Genomic DNA, 14,195 nt, shown 5'->3' with positions numbered 1-14,195 from the left:
CTGCATCGCGATATGACGTCATCCGCAATGGCTATAAGAATGACGTCATCAGAGAAAAAAAACTTTGAGGGGAAAAAAATAAAAGTGTAAAAGGATACTCCTCTTTTACAACATGTTTTAACATCTTTGCGAAACTCGTGAAAGCAGCACAAGATGGTCACAGCACTAACGTAATTGGCAATGAAAAGGGTACCTGCTGTAACGCTCCATCCTTCTAAGATGTCAATCTAGCCATTCGATCGTGATGGCTCAGGGGATAGAGCGCTTGCCTTCCAATGAGGCGAACCACTCTCGAATCCCAGCGATGGCTGGTCGATACGTATTTCGCATCTGGCTCGTACAGACCACAGTGCTGACCTAAAATATTCTCAGTGGTAGACAGATCGTGGGTGAGAGTTCCAATGTCGCCAGGCTAACCGTGGGAGGTTCTAGTGGTTTTCCTCTCCATGTAACGCAAATGTGGGTTAGTTCCATCAAAAAGTCCCCCACAGAGACAAATACTCACAATGCTTGATCCAGGAGTTCCCTTGTCTTTCGGATCGTGTTCAAAATTACAAGACTACAGAGTTGAACATTAATAGTCATAAACCTAAAAAATTGGGTCGGCTGTTCAACAACAGTTATAAATTAAAATTATAAATCTTGCTGTTCAACAGACATTACTAGTCGAATTCCTACATTTTGTTTACATTTTAGGTTTTCATTTACACCTGTTTTATGTAAATGTGCAGTCAAAATTAAGAATTTCTTTAGTAATATCTGTTAGTTAACGCAATTGATTTTGTCAATCGATGGAAGGCTACAATTGTTAAACACTTATTAGATAAAAGTGATTTCAACAATTTAAGAAAAGGTAAACTAAGCCAAATTTGGCCATTTCTATCATATTTTTATTAACTTGTTTTCGTGTCTAGGAGAGTGGTATCTTGTTATTGAAATTTCAACCACTTTCAAACTTTAATTAACAAATAACAAACTGAAATGAGGAAAAATATTAAAATAAAAATTTTAAAAACAATGTTTTTTAATAAAGGGAATTAATTTAAGAATAGAAAAAAAGGCTAAATTAAAAAAAGGGAGAATATTTCGAGTTTTGCCACACCTAAAACAAAAAACGTATTTGACATCACAATCTTCTTCTATCTATTTCCTAAAAATTAAGTGCCATGCGATTTTTGTTAAAACCTGATAAAATAGTATTATTTTTCTCATTTTAAGGATAGTTAAAAAATTTCTTTTTATGAAACTTCATATACAAAAACTTCCTTTTGAGTTGTCTAAAAAAAAAGCATACAAATATAGTGAATTTATTTCTATAAATTACCTTGTCATTGTAAATCCACAATTGATTTCCTTTAGAGCCGTGGCATGGGTACAAGATGACTTCCTTTCCAGCATAATCGAGGCAAGCTTCATCACGTCGGATTTCACCATCTCGACTCAACAACCAGAACTGTAAACATTATTAACATTGCATTAATTAATGAAATTTATAACTTGCCCACATTCAATATATTTTTTTTCTAAATTCTATTTTTTCAATTAATTAAACAAATTTAAATATTTTTGAGTAGAAAACTTTTCTAATTTCTAGCAAATTTTAAAAAGATCGTTTATTTTGTCTATAACCAACATTAAAACAAAAGTTTCTCTAAATATTTTTGTTTATTAGCAAGGTAATAAACTTAAAAACAGTGTTGCCTCGAAAATTAAGAGTATTTTTATATAAATAATGGCTGGTCACTTGAAAAATTTTATTAACTTCTTCAGGGTGCGTAGTCAAATTATTCAAGAAAAAATAAGCACCTTTTAAGCACTTTTTAAGCACTCGAAAAATATTTCTAAGCACTTTAAAAAATATCATAATTGGGCATGACTGGAAAGTTTTTGACAATTGACGGTTTTATCCTGTTTTAACCGTCATGCCAAAAAAAAAAAAAAAAAACATCTGGCATTGGTTTTGAAAATTGTCAAAAATCATGACATTTTGAATATGTAAAACGAATGGCGTTTTCTTACGCTACGGACTGACAATACGCCGAAATAGATTGGGGTTGAAATAATTGTGAAAACGTTGAATAGAACAATATGAACTGTGTCTTTTTGCATAATTCGAAGCGAAATTCAACATAGTAAACGAAAAATCTCATTTTGAAAAAGGGAAAATTAAGCACTTTTTAAAAACACTTAATGAAAAAAGCACCTTTAAAGTTTTTTTAAAAAGACTGTGAGCCTTGTTCTTCCTGTAGTTGGGAGTTAATAAGAGAAAGCAATAGGCTAATTTAGTATTTAAATTATTCAATTAGACAATTCAATCAAGATAACATTAAATGGAAATATTTTATAAGATATGCATGTAAATGGCTTACACTATAAATATATGATTGTTACTGAGTGAATATAATTTGAAATAAGCTATTATAGTGAAACATTAACTTTGAACTCACTTAAAAAAGTTAAACAACAAAACAAATAGCAATTTTTAGTAGAAATAAAATTCTGTAAAGCATCTTTAAAAGACATTAAGTCTTAATTCAAGGATGCATTCAGTGTTTTATGCAATTCAATGTGACTAACTTTGTAGTTAGAAATATATTTTTAATGAAGCATCTCAATAATAATACGAAGACATTTATAATTTATCAATTTTCTTCCATTTAGCATAAAAAATATTTTCGTCCATTTAGCATAAAAAAATAAAAGCACGCTCAAAATATATATAGCTGCTTTACACAGATAAAGCAACAGAAAAAAATTTTAAAATCTGATTATGAGTTGGAAGCATAAATGAAGAATTTAATGTGCCATAAGCTGCAATGCTGCACAAAGCACAACTAACATAGGGAAGATTAGAAAATCAAAAAGTGCTGACATCAATTTGAAAGACAAAAAAGAAAACAAAATCAAAGATCAAGGATGAAGGAGGGAACTAAAGTTGGAACAGTTTTGCACAAATATGTTTGCTATAGAGAAGGTTGCAGCTGAAAAGCTGCTTTGAAGTAATCACATCACTGTGGACTGTATGAACACTTAGGTGAAATTTTGCACAAAAAAAATCTATGTTTTACAAAGAATTGCAGATATGTATTGGAGCCAAAGAAGCAGTCATTTTATTCCCATGGAATGAAACTGGTCGAAACAGTTTTGACATCAGATTGCTTGAGGTTAAGGTCAGTTGAAGCAAGCAAAATACTATCTCATCACTTCAAACTGAATTTTGTAAGTGATCATTTCATTTTTTAAATTGAAACATAAAACAAACCATTTTACGTTACCTGATAGTCTCTCCCAGGAACACATTCCCACATTTGGACTTTAAAATATGCACCTATCTTAAATGGTGACTTTTCTACGCACCACTCTTCTGTTTTGTTAGCTGCACTTTGTATCTATAAGTTATCCCAATCATTACATTAATGCGCCATTTATGAACTAAAAATGACAGCAACATCTGTGTAAACATCTTGCAACATCTATAGATATATCGCAAGAACTTCTGCAAGTCCCCATTTTATTTTCCATTCTGTGGTAAAACTCTATACAACTTCTTCGGGTTTACTTGTTATAAAATTCCACACAAATGCTTTAATGCAAAGCATTAATAAGATCTATTAGTACAGGTTTTAGTAGAGAAATACATGCACAAGCAGGCAATGTTAGACATAAGACAATTCACCAAGCTCCAACTAATATTTTCAAAACATTATAGATTCGTATAAGAAACTTTAGTACATTTTAAAGTTAATGATATGGAAATGGATTGCGAAAAAAAATTACAACTTTCAACTACAGTATACTCTCAATATCTCAAAGTTGAAGGGACACTAAAATAATTTTGAGATAGCGAGTTTTCGAGAGTTCAGAAGTAAATATGCTCTAAAAAACTATATTCTAAAATATGACTCTAAAAGGTAGAGTCGTGAATTATAAGAGTAAATATGTGTGTAATGATAGTTGACTTCAAGTCAACAATAATAATTTTATTTTTAAAAGTAAATTATGCATTAAATAGAAAGAATTAGTTTACATGACACTTACATTGTGATTTTTCTGAAAAAATTGATTTTCTATTTCCAGAAAAATTTGGCATAGCAAGGTTTTAAGAAGAAACTCTTCGACATAGGAATATAAATTATATATTAGATAGATATGTAATGCCAAGGGGGAAAATATTTTTTTGACACAACAAGGTTTTCGAGATATTGAAAGCATATAAATCAACGAGGAGAACAAAAAGACTGCAACCAAACTTGAGAGACTCTTAAAGTGAAAAAACAACCTGACTTCAAGTTGTATTTGTGAATAATATAGGATAGGTTTTAACAAAAATATTTTATTTTTGAAATTTTATTAATTTGCTAATTGTCTGCTTATAAAATTTGTTATTTTTAACCCTTGCTAGTTAACTACTTGCTTCTTTTTTGTTCTTGTCAACACTAAACTATTTTAAAGAAAAATTTGTAAATTTGATTTTTCAACTAAGTCTAATAAAGTCCTGGTTTGGTTTAGATATAGTGTCCTCTTTATAGAAATAGCATTTCTTCGTTCAACTGAGGTCTAGATAGCACGGCGATTAAAGTTATCTAAAAACAAGATATATGTTTTCAAGGACTATTCATACAAAACGTAATAAATGTGTAGTGAAAAACTTAAAAAATTTTGGTCACTCCGGTAGACAATAAACCATCTCTAGCAAATGATAAAAAGATACATAAATTGTAGTTATTCTCATAGCTGCCAACATTTTAAAAAGATTCATTAAATGAACATTTGATGAAAACGCCAGAATTCCGGACCACCCTTCGGAGTACAATCACTCCTTTCATTTATATAAATGACCATTTAAAGAAATCTATTAAAAAGTTATTTAAATAATTCATTGATTTATAAAAATATTTTTAAACATAAACTATAATTAGAGAAAGTTGCCAGCTATGAAGGAAAAAAAAAAAGCTAAAAAGACTCACCTGGTTACCCCCCTGGTTATGGCAAGGATATAAACCAATAGGTTTATGCATATTAGCTTTTCGTGCTGGACTATCTACACACATGTTGCGACCACTTCCACCCAGGTTACGAATCTGGATTGAAGTGAAAATAGGGTTAAGTACTTTTCTAACATAATGTTAACAGTTCTTATAACTATTAATAACTGTAGTGATTAATATAAGACATTTTTAAACTTATCAATTTGATCTTCCAGTAACATTAATACAAAAATAGTAAATCTTTATGTGTTAACATTATTTAAAGACAGAATATTACTCAAAAATCTATTTCAACAAAGTATTTAGTGCTATTTTATTATAAATTAGTTAATATGAAAATAATTTAAATGATGTTAAATTAAAGTATTTTTATTAAATATATTACATATACGTTTTAAGAACTGCAAATGCTTATCTTTAGAGAAGAATAAAATAACAACAAAAAGGTAAAATATATATTGAATACTTTTCTTAGACTTTGTATCTATATATCTAACATAAGATTAAAAAGAAAAGTACAGTTTTCATTTAAATTTCTTTAACATTTAAGAACTAATTAAATATTAACTGGAATAATACTAGAAATGACTTTGAATAAACAATAAGCAATCGTAAAAATACTACAGTTGTAGAATTAATTTTAAAATGTCACTCATTACTTTCCAAAAAAACAAAATTTTCTATTTTTTTACTGCGCTAAAAATTTTTTTATCCTATAAAGTTAAAATTTGTACAATCATTGACAATTTTTCATCATACACTGTAACAATGAAAACTTTATTTACAATATTTAAAAATCTTCCTTTGCTATATATTAGATTTTAGTAAATTGATCAAAATATATGTGCTAGTATTAAACACATTAGTTTAATTATAATAAAATATTCATAGATTTGTAATGAATTGATTCAAATATGAAGCTTATATAAAGCCATAAATCAAAGAAAACCACTCCCAGATAACTGCTCTTAATTTCTCATATTTTACTACTAAATAAATCCAAAAACTATTCATTACAATATCAAAAAATAAAAGAAAATAATCCCCAAAGCAGCGCTAAATTTTGAAATTTAAAAAAAAAAGTAAAAATGATCTCTTTTACTAATTTTTTTTTCTTCATTAAAATGTAAGAAATGTAAAAACAAAACACAGATTCCAATTCTTGATCCATTTTTGTATAAAACAAATTGAAATGAAAAGGTTATGTGATTATGATTATTGTTATAGTAACAAAGCAGTATTTATTAGTATAATTAGTATAAAATTACATGCAAGAAAATTTTAAAATAATAACTTCTCATCCCAATACCTATTAAGAAATTATTATTCACAATCACAATTACTATTCACAATTATACTTATTCACAATCAAAAGAACTCATTTATATAATTAAGAAGCAAAATTTTTTTCTTAGTATGAATTACTAATTTATTCCTTTTTTATTTATTAGTACTATGATTTACTACGTCCTATACATTTATATGGTAAGATAACTTTAAACTAATGCCAAATATGGGTAATATGTAATAAATCTTTTCATATTTATAGATGTTGCAAGACATATTTATAAAAAAAACATATTTATATCTGATACAATAAAACAACAGTTATAATACAATATTAACAAACAAAGTAATTTAACTTATAAAGTACATAAGTAACTTATCTTAAGTAATTTAGTGTAATTAAATGAATGATCTCATGAAATAGAAGCAGATAGATATATACATGTTCATATAAAAATTTGCTTTGGTTCAAAATTTACCACCTGCATATTTTTTTGAAGCAAAGAAATTTATTTTATTATCTAGAAATTTGATGTTATTAATATAGCACAGAAGAAATCTAGTTTCATTAACTTTATTTTAAAATAAAGATACAGTTAATTAAGGAGGACTAAATATATTTAAATGTGCTCTAGCTATGTGTCGTAAAGTACTCAAACAAACAATATTTTCAAACATGCTTTGTAAAATTTCAAAAAAACAAAAAAAAAAGAATAATGACTTTTAATTTATATACTGAATTACATTTAAAATGTTGGAAATTTTGATTCCATTTAGCTATTCATCTTCTAAACTATTGACACTCATAAGAAAATTTTTTAGAAAACATACTTAATAGTATTTTTGTTCAATAATTCAAAAATTTAATACTTTTAAACAAAAAAATGTCATCTTACAGATCTATTTCTGATTTTTTTTTATATTAAAACAAAATTTTAAAAATTACAATAAGTTTTGTGTAAGTTTGAGACATTAAATTAGAAATTTATATGAAATGAAATATGAAATCTTTTGAATTAGCAAGATTTTGCTATTTCAAAAGAGTGTTATGTAAAAAATATTTTGACAAAAAAAATAATAATAATTTTACCTGAGAAAAAAACTTTAAGATTTGCCTTTATTGCCTTAAAACAAAAAATTCTACCACTTAATTTTTAATATGAAAAATTCGAATTTATTGTTAACCAAATTTTTTTCTAAATAATCGATTATCTGGGTGGACAAAATTTTTAAAATAAAATAAAGTCATCAAGTTTTATAAACGTTTTTGGTACCAATGATGTCATAAAAAAATGCAAAATAATCAAATGCATATAACCTAAAAAATATATCTTTTAAATTGTAATTAGACATACTAATACTAAAATACATTACCTTCGAATAATTCTTTAAAAAAAAAACTTTCACATAAAGTTAATAAACAATTATTTGATTAGAAACAAAATGAATATATATAAATGTAAAATTTAAAAATACATTTTCACAATTTTAAAGAAAACACATAAACATTAATCATAAATATTTAAAAAAAATTTCATTTCACAAAAAAAAAACAAGAAAACAAATGATAAAAAAATCATATCAAATATACATTCAAAATGTAGCCTTGAAAAATGAAATAAATTAGAAGGTTTTGATGTCTATAGGAGCTCCATCTTTAATATATATAACGAACTGAAGAAACATATAATAGACTGAAGAATGCATCACAACGAGTAAATTATGTTGACTTAATTTGATTTAAGGGGTTGATGTGATAACAGTGCAAGTTAAATTTTTGTTTCATTTTATTAGTTTAATAATGATAAAAAAAAAACTTTTAAAACATATGCATTCTAAACAAAGAAGGTATCAAAATAAATTTTGAAATTTTAACTCTTTTTTAAATTATTATTTTATAAAAAATAAGTCAAAAAAATTTTGTATCTTTAAGGTATACAATTTTTTATATAATTTTTAAAAAAATTTAATTTTGCATGTCAAAATGCAAAATTTGTGTGAAATCTGTTAAATAGTTCCTGAGAAATAAATTCTTAAAACAGTCATATTTTTTTAAAAAAAGGTATGTTTATTCAGAGAAATTATGTTTTTGAGTCTGATTTCGTAGCTTAAAATATTGTCTGCACTGAGTCCTATAATGTAAAGATCCGATCATTAGATCAAAAATTATTCAGGATGGTCCATTTTTTTTCTTCTTGTGCACTATCGCATTTGAAGGTACGGCCAAAGTGATATAGTAGCTATCAATAATAAGGATTAGGTTAGATATTTTTCATTATTTATAATGCCTGCATGAACAAAACGTGCTGCTAAGGGAACATAAGATGTATTTCTTCTTAACACTAAGCCACAATAGCATTTCTATCGCCGAACTCGCGACCAATGAAACTAAAAAAATTAGTTTTGTTTGAACCTTATTTCTTTAAAAGTAGTTGCCATAAATTGCTACAAACAATTGTTTTTTTGTATAGCACTACTCATTGCAACGCTTTTTCTTTTTAAAAAAAAGTAGAGCACTACACTACAATAAAATTAGTGAATAAAATAATTTCGCTACTTGTAGCATGTTACTTTCTGACTCCTAAAAGTGACCTTTTACTAAAACAGTTCAGTATATAAAAACATATATAATTATGCTTTAAGTAACAATTATTATACATTACCTCTCCTGAAGCTACAGCATCACCGGGTATAAAAAGCTCAGGATATATATTGTCTAAGTACCACTGGAAGCTCTTGCATTTTAAGTTCTTGCGAAGCTCTTTTCTGTCTGATACGTCTCCATACTCGCCCTGCAATACATATAATATCTTTTTCTTAAAAGAAAACTTTTTATAAACTAAATATGATTGCTAGGATGCCAATATAGGCATCATATATTTGCTAGCTCTTAAAATTTCTTTGTTGTTGCCATAGGTCATTAAGGCAAGGGGTGAGATTGTTCTTTTTTTTTCAGTGGGGCCATCTATGGCCAAGAATTCGACTTCTGCACACCTATACATCACACCCCTTTATAGGACAAACCCATTCACCCACAGCTCATAATTTTGATTTGAACCAGAAATCGATCAATCTCCAATTCAGTACCTCCAGAGCTATAATCTGTTATGGGAACAAGGAGGACTTAGTGACAAGACATATTTAACAAACGCCAGTCACCATTTACTACATGGGGAGTCGGATTCAAACTCCCGCTGTGAATTCACTGCCCTGCCAACCAGACTAACCCGTTCCCTAAAATTTTTTCAATTTCATAAACCTAATTTTTATGACATTTTACAAAAAGAAGATATAAATATTTTATTTTCTTCTTAACAATGAATGCAACGGCTAACTTTTTAGTTCGATACAAATGCACAACTCATTAATTCACCGCCACGATTAAATCAAACAACCAAATCTATTCTTAACTCTTTATTCCTTAAGTTACTTAATCACCCTTACCAGAAAAATATTGTATTAATTCTCAGAGCCTCTTTGGTCATTTAGCTTTAAATTATTTAAAATGTAATGTTACTAGTTATGCTACATTGGCTTTGTTTTCGGCTATTTTATCTTTCGATAAAGAGCCAAGTTACTAAAATAGAGCAATTATTATTTTGATACACCAGTGGACTATCAATTCTTCACAAGTACAATGTACAATGCGCAAAAAAAAAAAAAGAACCACTCTGAATAAATTTTTATCTAATTATCAGATCTTCCCGTTATAAGATTAAAACTTAATGGCTCGAGGTGGTAACATCAAATATGCTAATTAATAAGTGCAGATGTAGACTATATTTTAAGTTAAGAAATCTGACACAAAAATGTACTTTCTCTAAATAAACATAATTCTTTTTCAACTGATTTGGATTTTTGACCACCAAAATATAGGGGGTAGCTGAAGTCTGGGAAATATGGTTCTCATAATTTGGTCAGAAGGGTGCTCCAAAGTTTGGACCTCTTAAAGGTTAATTCTACTTTTTGCGTATTTCGCTATACCTTGAAAACCTTTTAAGCGAGTCAAAAATTTTTGCACACAATTATAAAATTTATCCAAAGATAATTCCGTTTAAAAAATAACTCAGCAAATATGAATTATTTTTTATTATTTTTTTTAAAAATGGTCGAAAAAATTTTGAACTGTAAGGTATAAAATTTTTTGCATCAATTTAAAGATAATTTTTCATGGAAAAGTAGAAAATTTGTGCAAAATTGGTTGAATAGTTCCTGAGAAATTGAATTTTAAAAGACTCAGATATTTAAAAGGAACTACTAAACGGATTTCGCTCAGATTTTGTACTTTTCCATGCAAAGTTGACATGCTTTAAATTCATGTAAAAAACTGTATACCTTACAATTCTAAATTTTTTTTGATTATTATTTAATAAAATAAAAAACAATAAATATTTACTAAAATTTATTTTTTGCATGGAATTATCTTTGGATAAATGAATTTTATAATTGCGTGCGAAAATGCTTCAATTCGCTTAAAAAGTTCTTGAGGTAAGGTGAAATACGCAAACAGTAAAATTAACATTCAGGGGTCAAAAATTTGAATCACTCTCCTGACCAAACTATGGGGACCCTATTTCCCAGATAGCGGCTACCCTCCATATTTTAGGGATCAAAAATCCAAATCTGTTGAAATAAAGGTTATTCAGAGAAAGTATGTTTTTGGGTCTGACTTCGTAACTGACTTAAAATATATTCTTCACTTATTAATTAGCATATTTGAGGTCATCCCTTTGAGAAATTAAGATTGAGTCCAAGAAAGTGAAGGTCCAATCATTAGATCGAAAGTTATTTAAGGTGGTCCGTTTTTCTTTTGGCGTGCTGTACAATATGTATTTACTATAATCTTCCATCATAAAGAAAATGGAATAACTGCATTACATTTGATAACCATGAAAAGCTTCGGATGAAGGTAGATGTAAAATTTGCTTTTAACCATCTTCTTTTAGCTTGTAATATAAAATTAGCATTTTGAGAAATGCTAATGACTGTTTGTTTACAGGTTTCATTGAGAAATATCTAGTTTCAGATAGATTATGAGAAAAAATATTTTCTGAAACCAAATCAGTCTCAATATATTATCAAAAAAAAAAATTTTAAATATTTACAAACAGGAAAACTTACTACAATATTCAATTGCCTATCAAGTAAGTAGAAAAAAAGCTTTATTGCTTTAAATTTAGAAAAAAATCAGAAGTTTTAAGTTCTTTCTCTCAAAGATATTTTCTGAAGAATATCTTCATCGAAATACTTAAATAACATTGGGTTACCCAGAAAGTAATTTTGTTTTTTCCTTGTGAAAATGAAGCATGGTTTTCTTTTAGTGAATAAATATTTTATTGAGTTTCATACTATCCGTTCCAGTCTTACCTTTTGACATTAATACCTTACATAAAGTTCTAAAATTTCTTTATATTTGAAAAGTTCGATGTTTTCTCAAAGTCATTAAACATGATTTTCCTACTCAACTCATTCAAGTTAAATACAAGAATATAAATATTCAATTCACAATTTTTCTCAGTAATACCGAAATATACTTATAAATCCTACCAGTTCTGTGCCAATTCTTTGATAATAATATTTGGCATAATCATCCAACCAAACTTCTGCAAGACGAATGGAATTTCTTTTTAGAACATTGACGCCAGTCCTCCACTTGTATGGACTTCGCTTCCTGAAGATGTGACCCACATGTGAACAGGGTACTATTTCTAAAGTTCCACCACACATCCAAGTCTGGAAGTCAAGCATGTTATTATTTAGAATTTAAAAGCAATTTAAAATCAATAAAATAAAAATGAAACACTTTGAAAAACTTATACTTATAAGTTTCAGGTACTAAAAAGAAATTTTTTATGATACTCTATTATCATAAGTAATGGTAGGCAGATGCTTTATTAAGGTCGCACTAGTGCTGCACAATGGGCTATCAGCGATGGTCTGGGAAACATCCCTGAGGATGATCCAAAGACACGCCATCGTGATTTTGATCCTCTGCAGAGGGGATGGCTCTCCTGCTTTGGTAATCCGACGATCTGCACACGAAGTCGAGCACTTTACGGTAGAACAGTTTAACGAGGACCGATTCCGCGAACCCTCGGTCCCTACGCAGGCTGATCAAAGTGGTCACCCACCCGCTTACTGACCGCTGTCAGTGATGCTTGACTTCGGTGTTCTACTGGGAACCGATCAGTCTACTCCGGGACTCGCATAAGTAATATTTGGCCAGACTTTGAAGAAGAAATTAGAGAAATACACAGTAAGAAATTTAATTAACAACTAATATTGAAAATTCCTATCAATACTTTAAGTGCATTTAACTGCCACGAAATTTACCAAAAGAAGCTGAGTGAATAACAATTTCACTCATCATTATCATAGTTGACCAGACAGCCCAATGTATGCCAAAGTCTTCCTCCGAAGATTTCTCCATAACGACTTCCGATTTTTCTTTAGTCACCATTTCTTTTCATTAATGACAACAAAAAAAATCAGACTCCATCGAATCAGCTCATCTCAACCATGGCCTTCCCCACTTTCTAGTTCCAAGTGGATCTAAATAGCAATATCTTTCTTATTGTATTGTCCTCACTCATTCGAATCACCATCCAATTCATTCCATTTATTTTTATGTATTTAATAATATCGGGTTGTTTATAAATCTTGTACAGTTCAAAGTTAAATCACCTTCTTCAAGTATTGTTTTCATTTACACCACTAAGTATACTCCGTAAAATATTTCTCTTAAATATTAGGATACAATTTTCCTCCAGTTTGGTCATTGTCCAAGCTTCAGAAGTATATGTCAAGAGTTCTGTAAATTAAGAATTTTGCTTTTTTTCTTTAGAAAAAAAACTTAGATTTAATAAATCTTCTCATAGACATCCCTATCCATATAATCATTCCATAGGCAGCCCTATTTGCCTGATAGATTCGTTTTTCTATTTTTATTTCAGGAGTATTTAAGTCATTTTAAAATTCTGCAGACTTAGAATACACAATTGGAAAGAGGAGAGGATTTTTTTTAAATGGAATATAATTAATTTCCAATCAATATGTAGTATGTTATATTTAGTTTTTTTAAACACTTCTGTGGCCTAACATTACTCTCTGAAATAGGCAGACCAACAGCAATTGTTTTGTTTTTGTCTAAATATTAAAAAGATGGGCATTGTGTGCCTTATATAAAACACAAAAAAATTAGAACACACATGACTTTTTTTACTGAAAATAGAGTACTATTTTTTTAAAAAATACCTAGAGCCTTTTTAATGTCTAAGATTTTAAAATTAGGATGTAAGATACTAATATTTAAATGCATCTTTTTTCACTCATTTTTTGAACCAACTTACATAGACCTTATAATGTTTAACTCTTAATGCAATTACATACCCTCCAACTACTACGGAATTTCCGTAGTTTCAGAAATCTTCTTTTCAGACGGTAGCAAAATTAATGTCTTAATATTTTAAAAAAATTAATTTTAGCGTAACTTGTCCACTATTACTTATAAAAGTGCAGGCCATATGGCTAGATTCTTAAGTTCTGATAAAAGTTTTATGAGAGATCCATTTGCTTTAAAAATTTCTACTTTGGTTCGCTACCACCAGAAAGAATTATTTTCAAAATCCTCATAAGTTGGAGGGTATGCAATTAGGATCAAACATCAGCGAATAAAGGTGTCAGGTGTAAATATTTTGAGCAGAAATGCCAACCAGTCGGATGTAAAAGAAAATTCTACCTATTTTCTTTATCATGCATGAAAGAACTTATTTTATGAATAATAAACTCGATAATGAGATTCCTGGCAGTAGTTTGAGGTAGAAAGAATGTGTTTAAATTCAGTAGAATATAAATGTCAACAAATAAAATATGAAGTTTTTGGTCAAAAAAATTTAATTCATTTGACTGGATTCGAAATTC

At 28.4% G+C, this 14,195-nt stretch overlaps 1 protein-coding gene across 2 annotated transcripts in view; it reads right to left on the bottom strand.

Annotated features, from left to right (window-relative positions):
- Window positions 1-14,195, bottom strand: part of Pgant9 (polypeptide N-acetylgalactosaminyltransferase 9) — a 125,392-nt gene that overhangs the window by 3,301 nt on the left and 107,896 nt on the right. For both annotated transcript variants that reach the window (XM_043046810.3, XM_043046811.3), the window contains 4 exons: window positions 11,823-12,008; window positions 8,939-9,067; window positions 4,968-5,081; window positions 1,325-1,453 (listed from right to left, as the gene is read on the bottom strand). In XM_043046810.3, the coding sequence (XP_042902744.2) occupies window positions 1,325-1,453; window positions 4,968-5,081; window positions 8,939-9,067; window positions 11,823-12,008 (558 nt within the window). The remainder of the gene's footprint in view (window positions 1-1,324; window positions 1,454-4,967; window positions 5,082-8,938; window positions 9,068-11,822; window positions 12,009-14,195) is intronic.

Source organism: Parasteatoda tepidariorum, chromosome 9, assembly GCF_982258835.1.
Source record: "Parasteatoda tepidariorum strain Cologne lab strain chromosome 9, Ptep-v5.0, whole genome shotgun sequence".
Lineage (NCBI taxonomy): Eukaryota > Metazoa > Arthropoda > Arachnida > Araneae > Theridiidae > Parasteatoda > Parasteatoda tepidariorum.
The sequence above is the reverse complement of the archived record's forward strand: the minus strand, read 5'-3'. Positions and strand labels throughout refer to the sequence as shown.